Genomic DNA, 10,270 nt, shown 5'->3' with positions numbered 1-10,270 from the left:
AATGAGCATCCTAGGGTTTTCAGTTGGACTCTCCTCCTTCCCCACCCATTCCTTTTACTCTTTCCCCTTTCTCTGGATTCTAGAGCTCTAAGGAACTACTGTTTGAAGGCCTTCTCTGTATCCAAACTCCAACATACTCCTTTGGGAAAAACTATAACCCCAGAGGGAAGGGCAGTCTCGAAATCAAACTGGTGGGAGTCTTACACCTGTTGGTAAATGCAGGCCTGGGGGAGTCCATCATTCTATGTATGCCCTATCTGGGTAGGGACTCTGGTTTGGGAGATTTCTGAAATACAGGTGATCTGCCCCACCCCTCCAAACCCCCTCTATCAGGATGTGAAGGGGCAGTAAAGTCACAGCTGGGTTGGCATTGGAAAAATGCCCAAGGTCTTTAGATCTCAAGCTCTATAAAACTGTTCTGTCCCAGGGCCTGCCTCAGACAAATGAGCAGAGATGGCAATGCTGTGGGCTTTCCTGTGTCTGGCATTCCTTGGCTCTTCCTACGGTAAGCCATATAAGATGACGCCCCCATTCTCTGCTTCCTCCCCTTCTAAGGCCCCTCTTAGCTGATGCTCTATCTACTGTGCCACCTACCACCTCAAGGCTGCTGGGAGACTTGAACCTAGCTGCTTTGGCTCCACGCTGTTCTATAACTTGGAAATTTCCACACATCATATTGAAGAACCAGTCCTCCCAAGATCCCCTAGCCTCAGCCTGCCTCTCCCTAACAGCCCTTTCAATTCTGAAATTCAGTGATTTCTCCAAAGTCCACATGCCCAGGGCTGTGCTCACTAAGATCCTCCAACACAGGACTCCCACCTCCCACAAGCCCTTGCCCACCAATCCACAGGTCTCCCTCCTAACAGTCCATACATCTAGAAGGCCATGATGGCAAAGACTCTGGCAAGCCTCATGAGGGAGGAATTTGGGAGAGGAAAAGCAGCTAGGCTTTGTGGGGAGCAATTCTAAGCAAATTATCTTACCCTAAAAATCTTTCACGACCTGTTTTCACCAGGGCACTGCCCCTACCTGTGTGATCATGAGTAACCCACTTGGCCTCAATGCGCCTGTTTCCTCATATTTTAGGAAGAATATTTATCGGGTTACTAAAGTTGGATCAATTTACTTTATAAACATAAGCCCTTATAATGGTTAAGCTATGATGGGGTTGCTCTATATTGCCCACTTCAGGTTGTGGGAACCCAGCCATTAAACCAGCTCTGAATTTCAACCAGAAGATCGTCAATGGGGAAAATGCCTTGTCCGGCTCCTGGCCCTGGCAGGTGTCCCTTCAGGTAATGGCTCAGCTCTGGCAAGGAAGGGCAGTGGAGAGAGGAGGTGGGACTAATGGAGGGGAGTAAGAAGAGGAAGGGAACTTCTGGCTCCAGGTGGAAGTTCTCCGACCTCCTCCACCATTTCCGGAGTGCAGCCAGGATGGTGACGACCCTTGAACTATGTCAAATGACCATCAGAGAAGGAACTGGGCACACGGAGGTGCAGCCTAGAGAAGATTGAGGGGTGGGGGTGGGGGAAGGGAGAAACAGAAGGGATCTCTTGCAGAAGAGACGTTAAGGCTCATTCTGTCTGGCTCCAGTGGGCAAGAACCAAGAGCTCGGGGTGGATGGTAGAGAGACAACTTGGGACCTCGTGTCAGGGCAATCTTCCTATCAGACCCTGCCCTAAAGTGCTGATAGGCTGTCTCAAGAGGATGCAAGCTCTGCTTCCTTGGCACTCCTTTCATTTCATGACAGCTGGGGTCACTTCCAACTCTAATTTCGGGGTTTCTTCATGATCTGCCTAAAGTCACGCAGCTAGTAAATAGTAGGGCCAGGATTCAACCCCAGGTCACGTGACTCAAAATCCGGCGTTCTTTCTGCGACAATGGACGCATCTAACAAGTAGCTGAGGCAGGGTTCCCATCCACGTTCTGTGGCTCCAGGTCCGATGTTCTCTCAGCTCCAGCATGTGGCCTCCCCAAAGAGGGGCACACCCCCTAGACACACGTCTGTACTTCATCAGCTCTGACACGTTTGTGACTTTAGCCTGGGAATTTACCTAGAAGCAGTCTGACAGGCTGTTCTCCCCATCTTCTCCCCTCTACAGGAGAAAAATGGTTTCCACTTCTGTGGAGGTTCCCTCATTAACAAAAACTGGGTCATCACAGCTGCCCATTGCAACGTGAGGTAAGGCCCCTAAAACCACATTCCCTCAAAGTCACAGGAACTGAGGCCTCTGCAGAGGAACAGCCCGCCCCAAGTCCAATAGTTTGGGCTCTGTCTTACTCTGCAGTGGCCCACATCGCTCCCTCCACAGCTGCGTGAGCCCTAGACCCATTTCTTTTTGGGCCCAAACGGGATCCATTTCCTTTTACTCATGCCCATTCCCATATCTCACTCTTGTCACAGCCCAAGCCGCCACCTGGTTGTCCTTGGGGAATATGATCAGTCATCTAATGCAGAACCTATTCAGGTCAGGACTATCTCAAAGGTGAGCATCTGGAGTGAGCCAGCCCAACGGGCCTCGGGCCTCGGAGATGGGGAGATGCTGAACTGGGGTCAGGGAGTTACCAGGGCCCAGTCCTGAACCTTGTAGAGATCTGTGGCCCAATTCATTGCAGTTGTTGTTTTCAATCTCCCAAAGCAGCCTTGTCCATTCAAGGGTCCCTTATTCTACCACTGTCCTTTCTGTACCTGTCTAGTAGGCCTTGCCACCAGGCCTCTCTCCTGTGCCCTAAGGGCCCTACCAACCTCACTGATAATGTCTTCCCACAGATCATCACCCATCCTGGCTGGAATCCCAATACCATGAACAATGACATTACTGTGCTAAAACTGTCCTCACCTGTCCAATTCACCTCCCGCATATCCCCAGTCTGTCTGGCCACAGACAACAACATCCCCCAGGATATCACTTGTGTCACCACAGGCTGGGGCCGCACCAGTGGCATAGGTACGTGAAGGGGGACTTCTATTAGACCATCAAGAGAAACAAGGTTGTGCCTGAAACAGCACAAGGGCTCTGGGGCATTTGGGAGAAGAGAAAGCTGAAAATGACTTCTGCCTGTACCTACAGTTAACACCACCCCAGCTCGGCTCCAGCAGGTGGTGCTGCCCCTGGTGACGGTGAATCAGTGCAAGCAGTACTGGGGCAGCCGCATCACAAATGCCATGATCTGTGCTGGAGGCTCTGGAGCCTCCTCCTGCCAGGTAATCTGAAGGCTCTGGGGCTGCCCCCAGGTAGACCCAAAGGGATCAAGAGCCCAGCCCAGAATAGGTTCTCAGCCAGATCAGAACACTGGCCCTTCCTTTCCCTCGGAATTCTCCAGTGTTCTCACCAGAGCTCCTTTGTAGCTCCAAGGTACCCACCACCCTCTAGGCTTCAGTGTCAGCAATCTCCGAGCTTTTTCAGCTCCCTGCTCACCTGCCTAATTTATCCTCTTCACTTCTCTCCAGGGTGATTCTGGAGGCCCCCTTGTGTGCCGACAAAACAGCCTACAGGAAGCACCCTGGGTCCAAGTCGGTATTGTCTCCTGGGGGACAAGCAACTGTGATGTCCGGGCACCAGCCATGTACACGCGCATCAGCACATTTAGCTCTTGGGTCTATCAGACGGTGGCCAACAACTAAAGAGCTTGAAGAAGGGACTTTGGGGACACCCCACACAGACCGAAATGCCCTTCCCCCCATTCCCTGAAGTACAATAAATTCCCTATCTTCTATCGTCTGGGCTCTTCCTTCATTCTAGCCTTGGGTGAGCAGCAGGTGTGGGAGCTGGGTGCTCAGGATGAGATGAAGCTGTTTCTCCCAATAGACTCTAAGGCCACCTCACACTTCCCAACATTCTCCTCAACTCAAGGTATCCACGTGCTATGGTGATAGAGCACTGAGCCCGAAGTCAGGAAGACCCAAGTTCAAATCTGATCTCAGGCATTTACAAGCTGTGTGACCCTGGGCCAGTCCCTTAACCTCTTATTTCCTTATCTGTAAAATACGGGTGACTGCACCTAGCTCCCAGGGTTGTTGTGAGAAACAGATGAGGTGATAATCATAAAGCACTTTGCACACTGTAGGTGCCATATAAATGTTAGCTGTTATTATCAACTTCCCACCCTCTCCTCTTCCCCATATCCCCTTCCCCAAACCAGAAAGCAGTCATGGCCCACAGTAATGGAGCAGTCATCCTGGGGGAAGACTGCAGGTTTACTGAATATGCAAGATACATTTGCAAACTGAGTACACAAAATAAATAACTTTATACATTCTCAATCCAATGGCACAAGCTCCCAGGGAGAGGCTGAGACAAAGAGCAAATGTCTCAAGCCCACAAGTATATGTTTATCCTGCCTCTCCTGGGTTTGGGGAGGAAGGAAAGGTGTCGGGGCTCAAGACGGGCCAATCGGCAAAGAAGTGGGGTAGTGGTGTGTAGGTAGTAGGACTGGCAACCGCGGGAGTCCTCTGGAGGGCCGGGCTCCCCAAAGAGATCTCTGGGAACCAAGGGACAGAAGAGAGGCTCAGGAAGCTTCCACCCAGTCACCTCTCTTCCCCACTGAGCCTTCCAGGGCAGAGCTGCTGGCAGCAGGAGAGAAGGTAGCGAGGAGGTGGAATGGGAGCAAAGAAGCTCTAGGTCCGCATCAAGGATTTGCTTTGCAGTCTGTGCAAATTAGGTCTCCAATTGCTGTCCAGCACTCGCAGAGGCTGGGAAAGCGGCCTGAGATCTCTCCCGGCTGTGAGACCATCTGCCTGGGGCAACCTTCTGTCTTGGGCCTGAAAGTCACTGGGCTGTCAGGGAAAGTGGCCCAGGAAGACAGTCCCGAGGTTCCCCAGGCCTTGGAGAAGGCACTCGGTGACATATGGCTCTCTTTCTGGCACTAACGAACACTCACATACACAAACATACAGAATCACTTTGGCTTGGTTTTCCTGCTGGTGCCAGGGAATCTCCAGGAGAAGAGGCCTGGTCCTCAGCACTGCTGGTCAGAGTTGGTAACATTGTTCACGTGAACAGTTTTGGTCTCTCTGTTGTTCCGTTAGGGCTCTATGGGCTAGGGACATGGGAGAACAGCCGCCCACTTGTCTTCTTGCAGAGGCCTGTATCCTAACTGCCATCAGGGTCTTGGTTAGGAGGCAGCCTGGCTCCTCTACCAGAAACTAAGCCCGTAGCCCTTCTCAAATTTGTTGAGAGCAGCTTCAGTTTCAAAACAGGCAAGAAAACCTGAGGGAAGCCCCCTAAAATGGGCTCTGTCGCTCCATCTTAGCTGCAAGCCAGACCAAGTTTGCAAGTCCATGCATTTAAGGAGTCAGAGACGTCTGAGCAGACAATATGGTCTGGTCAGGACTGAGAGCATTTAGTCCCAAATGGGCCATGTTGGGGGAACCAGCCCCCCCATCCCAGCCTGCAGCTTCACCCAGGGGCCCTGGGGCCTCCCGCACCCCTTCCCTGCAGAGCTGGGCAGATTCACACAGTATTGCTAAGTTCCACGAGAAATTCCTCAAGGACAGACTTCTGGGGGTGGGGTGGGGGGATGGATGAATGGATGAAGCCCTCACTAAGCCCTTCCCCCAGAATTCCCTTATTCCTCAGGCTGCAGAATTCCAGCTCCAGGCCCCACGGTGGTGGCTTCCCAGGTTCACTGCCCATCCACATCCCAAGTAGCCACTAGGTGTCACTTAGACTTTGTCCATGGAAGACTGGTACATTTAGTGGGCAAACCCTGACACAGGCCAAAAAAGCCCTGAAAACATCCTGCCTGCAGGGTATGATGGGAAAAGTAGGAGGCAGGTGAGCTCTGAAGAGCGTAGAGGAAAGAAGGCAGGGACGTGAGGTCTACACTGAGATAGCAGAGACAGCCCCTGGGGGTGGGAGGAAAAGCTAACACTCACCCAGACTGTAAGTGGAAGAACCCCTGGAGATGGAGGCAGGGCACAGGGAGGTACATGGGAAGAAACGACCAAGGGCAAAGGGCATCCGCAGTTTTCTAAGGGAGGCGAAAAGTGGAGGCCACAGAGACGAAATCTCCCTCTCTTGGAGCTGCTTTTCCCTCCAGCCCAAGCACCCACCAACAGGCAGGAAAACCCGCCACAATCTTCTCTCCTGGCTGGGGGTCAGGTTACCTGCCCTTTGCCTTTCCAGAGCTAGGGAAGGGTCAGGTTTCCCTTTACAACTTCCTGGGAGAAATCAGATGAAAGGAAGGGGGGAGAACTATCTTTACATGTAATGGAAAAAATAAAATACCTTATATGTAAAAAAAAAAAAAAAAGAAAGGAAAGGGGGCCAGGACAACATTAGGACATCATAGGACACTTAAATCCTTGTAATCAGCTGGGTACCAGGATCTGCCTTGAAAATCACTTGCATATTATAGCACCCTCCCAAGGGATGGCAGGTAGCTAGGGTGTGCAGTGGACAGTGCACTGCTCCTGGAGTCAGGAAGATTTGAGTTTCAATCCAGCCTCAGACACTTATTAGCTGTGTGACCTTGGGCAAGTCACTTGACCTTGTTTATCTCAGTTCCCTCAAATGTAAAATGAGCTGGAGAGGGAAATGGCAACCCACTCCAGTATTTTTGTCAAGAAAAATCCTAAAGGGGTCACAAAGAATTGGACATGGCTAAAAATGACAAACAACAAAACAACCACCCAGGGGAAGGAAGTCGGTGGTCTTAAAGAATGGAATGACCAAGCTGGCTCCATGGACTCTGTATTACTTTTTTTCACATACACATACTTCTATCTAAAAGAATATCCTATAGGAAGCAAGGCCCCATTCACTTGATGAACTGGACCTGGATGCTCAGCTGCCCTCCTCCCATACCATCCCCACCTCCAGGCCCCCAAAGGATAGCAGATTCTTGCCTCAGAAAAGACCTCTCACATCCTGGCAGATTCTCTGGGTCCCTGCAGGCATTTCCTCTCTGAGTCACTACTGACAGCTTTCTCCAGCCCAGGTGAGCCCACCACAAAGGCAATCCCATTTCCTGTTGGTTACAAGCGTGGTACTGATCAGAAAGGGTGCTCTGATGCCAAGCAGATGCTACAGAGATCAGCTCTAACTTCAGCATTTCCCTCTCTATTTCTGGATAGTCGGAGCCAGCTGGGTCCTCCCAGGGAAAAGAGGGAGAAGAAAAGGAAGGGAAGGAAAGGGATAAGGGTAGAGATCCTGCCAAGGGGACGAGCCAAGGGAAACTTACTTGACATCAGGGAGCTCTCATGTACCAGCCCCATCTGGCTCCAAGTGAGCGGAAAAGAAAAAGGAGGCCTGGGACTTTGGTTAAAAATCAAACCTCTCCTGAGGAGGAGCTGAGGCATAACCACTAAATAATGTAGCCTGCAAGGAGGTACAGCTCTTACCTCAAGCCAATAGCCTGGCCCATGTAACATCACACACGAGTACCATCTCTAGGGGGGGCAATAGCAAGGAGATAGGGCAGGGGTGGCTGGAGGGCAGGTGGTAGAAGGAGGGACAGAGCATTCCCCTTTCTTTAAGCTGCACTGAGGAGCTCTGCTTCGGAGAGGCACCCTACCCCAGTAAGGTACTCTGAGCGGCAATCCCCTCCTCTTGCTCCAGACTGCCTAGGAAGGGGTCCCCCTCCCCGACCTGTGTCCTGGGCAGGAAGCTCTTAGGTGGTTGAGTCATAGGCACTCAGCACTCCAACCTCCCAGGAAAGGTAGGCACACAACAGAAGTACCATCCTTCGTCATCTGAGAGGGCCTCTTGATACACACAAACATACTGCCTATGTGTACAGTGTGGGTGTGGGCAGACGAGCGCAGTCCTTAGAATCTGGCACTAATAAATAATCCTGGGCACCCCAGCCCCCCCAGGGGCCCTCACCAGCCTGTGAGGTGGCACAAGGCACTTAGGACAGCAGCTGTCTGGCAAAGGGATGGGAATCGGTTGTGTGGCCCCAGACCCTTCCCCAAATGAGAAGGGAAGCTCAGGTGACTGTGGTGCCTGCTCCAGCTCCCTGGGGCCCAGGTCCCACTGCCCCTTCCCTGGGCCTATTCCCTGGAGCACTTTGGCTGAAGGGAAGCGGACAACTGAGGGTGTGCAAGGAGAGCTGACGACTCAGCCGTTGTACTGCTGCTGGTAGCGGAGGTTGAGTTGTCGCAGCTCCCGCTCCCGAACACGCCGGGACTTGTTGGACCTGGTAGAGCGGCTGGAGCGCGTGGACTGCGCTGACTTGGTGCTCTGGCACCGGGAGGATGCCCTCTTGAGAAGATTCTGGGAAATTGAGCGGTGAAGATTCTTCATGGATGAAGAGGCAGCCATGCTCACCACCCATGGGTGCTTCAAGGCTTGCAGAGCTGTCATCCTGGCACCAGGATCCACGGTTAGCAGCCGGTCAATGAAATCCTTCGCCAAATTTGATACACTGGGCCATGGCTAGGAAAGCAGAGAGGGACACCAGTTAGGGCCAAAGAAAACCTGGCAATCTCAGCAGAGTTGAAATGTCACCAGACTGAGAGTCAGAAGATCTGAGTTCAAGTCTACTGACATTCTACCTGCGTGACCATAAACACAAATCATAATTTGTATTTCAGTTTCTACACCTAAAAAATGAGGGTCACTCCACGACCTCTGAAGTCCGTTTCTGGCCTGGATCCTCTAAGAGAGCCAGTCTCTTTCTCACTAAAAATTCCACGAGCCTGCATGGCTAATACCAGATGCCTGTCCTGGTCTAGGAAGTTTGGCGATCCCAACACTGTTACAGAGCAGCTGTCCTGCTCTGGGCTTGCAGGCCTTTGGCAAAGTTGCCCTTAAAAGCCAGGGAGCCAGGCCAGGCATTTTAGGTCAGACATTTCCAAGGTTCCCATTATCTTCTTCTCAGAGAAAGTCTCTGAGGAATTGAGACCCCCATCTCCCTCTGCTCTTTTTGTCTTTTTCTCCCTCCTTTCTAACCATTCCTTATTAAGCTTTTGTGCTTTACTTACCTACTCCCCAACCCTAGCCAAGAGGCCCAGTTTCCATTAGTCCCTGTTAAACCGGCTAATTTCTACTCTGCCCCTTACTTCTATATCCCCAAAAGTTAGCGTATCTCTGGGCTTGCTAGGATCTCACAGCACTCCCCACCCTTCCCAATGGGGGCAGGGAAGGAAGAATGATGACTTCCCCAGGAGAGTCGGCTTTCTTAAGAGACACAGAACCTCTCAGAGGGTCTCAATGACCCCATACCTATTTGGCAAAATGCCAGCCCTACTTCCTGAATGCTCCTTGATCCAGTTTTCCTTAAGACCGAAGAGACAACTCAATCAGGCTTTGAAAGGAAGCTTCTTCAGGCCTGCCTTCCTTTTGTCATAGAAACATAAGGAACCATCTTGGCCCCAAGATGACAAAAACTCTCGCTGGGGATGAAAAGGAAGATCTTTTCCCTCCACAACCTGCATATGCTTATTCGGTTTAAGTCAATTTTCATTAAGTGCCTCCTGCCTGTAGAGCCCTGGGCCTGTCTGCACTAGGAGAAATAGAGAACTCAGATAAGACAGCTGTGCCCTGCCCTCACCCAACCTGATCCACTACAGGACTTCTTAACCTGAGGCCTGTGAACTCTAAGAAAATGCATTATGACAACCACATTTCAATATAATTGGTGTCCCCAATCCTGTACCTATCTCCAGTGTGCCGCACTGGAGACTTCTCCATTATGCCTCAGGAAACCTCTTGATCCTGACTTCAGGCCTGGCCTTCACACCCAGAAGCACTCTCTGTCCCTGCTGCTCCTTCCAGAGCCTCCTGTTAAGGAGCTGCCCAGCCAGGCCAGCCATCTCTTCATTTCTCATCAGGGTACAATCCCAACTTCTCCAATAAGCTCCCATGCCAGTCACCTCCTTGCTTTCCCCCACTGGAAAGTAAGCTCCCTGAGGGCAAGGATTATCTTTCTTCTGGCTGTATTTGTCTTTACAATGCTTAGCACAATGCTGCCACATGGTAAGTATCTAATAAATGCTTCTGGACCACGGCTCTTTTTACTCATTTAAAGACATTATTTTGAGAAGAGGTCCATAAAGCTCACTAGATGGCAGAAGGGGTCAAGGACACAAAATAAGCTAAGAGTCCCTGGTCTAGGAGACAGCTGCGATACATTCCAACATTAATGTAACACAAAATAACCAAGGATCAGGGAAGGAGGCACAAAGTGTTATGGGACATCAGAGAAGAAAAGGGGGTATCTTCTAGCACAGCTAATGCCACACAGATTAGAATTATGGGTCCCTTTCTGAAAGATTCACGCAATTATAGATTTAGTCAAGCAGGCATTCAACAAGCATTTACG

General features: G+C 51.1%; 2 protein-coding genes across 2 annotated transcripts in view; one reads left to right on the top strand and one right to left on the bottom strand.

Moving 5' to 3' along the window:
• Positions 1-403: 403 nt before the first annotated feature.
• Positions 404-3,719, top strand: CTRL (chymotrypsin like). Its single transcript, XM_043988172.1, has 7 exons — positions 404-505; positions 1,192-1,295; positions 2,104-2,183; positions 2,406-2,487; positions 2,772-2,949; positions 3,073-3,206; positions 3,453-3,719. The coding sequence occupies exons 1-7, from the start codon at positions 454-456 to the stop codon at positions 3,624-3,626; spliced, it is 804 nt and encodes a 267-aa protein (XP_043844107.1). The 5' UTR covers positions 404-453; the 3' UTR covers positions 3,627-3,719.
• A 1,636-nt stretch (positions 3,720-5,355) lies between these two features.
• Positions 5,356-10,270, bottom strand: part of PSKH1 (protein serine kinase H1) — a 66,264-nt gene continuing 61,349 nt past the window's right edge. The window contains exon 3 of the mRNA XM_043989880.1: positions 5,356-8,382. Coding sequence (XP_043845815.1) covers positions 8,065-8,382 — 318 coding nt within the window. The 3' untranslated portion in view covers positions 5,356-8,064. The remainder of the gene's footprint in view (positions 8,383-10,270) is intronic.

Source organism: Dromiciops gliroides, chromosome 2 (genome assembly GCF_019393635.1).
Source record: "Dromiciops gliroides isolate mDroGli1 chromosome 2, mDroGli1.pri, whole genome shotgun sequence".
Classification (NCBI taxonomy): domain Eukaryota; kingdom Metazoa; phylum Chordata; class Mammalia; order Microbiotheria; family Microbiotheriidae; genus Dromiciops; species Dromiciops gliroides.
This window is presented reverse-complemented; position numbering and strand designations above follow the sequence as displayed.

Bases quoted from the DNA above. Each gene is read 5' to 3' on its own strand.
- CTRL (XM_043988172.1), top strand. From the start codon at position 454: ATGGCAATGCTGTGGGCTTTCCTGTGTCTGGCATTCCTTGGCTCTTCC. The intron at 506-1,191 runs GTAAGCCATATA...TGCCCACTTCAG, and splicing joins ATTCCTTGGCTCTTCCTACG to GTTGTGGGAACCCAGCCATT. The intron at 2,184-2,405 runs GTAAGGCCCCTA...CTCTTGTCACAG, and splicing joins GCTGCCCATTGCAACGTGAG to CCCAAGCCGCCACCTGGTTG.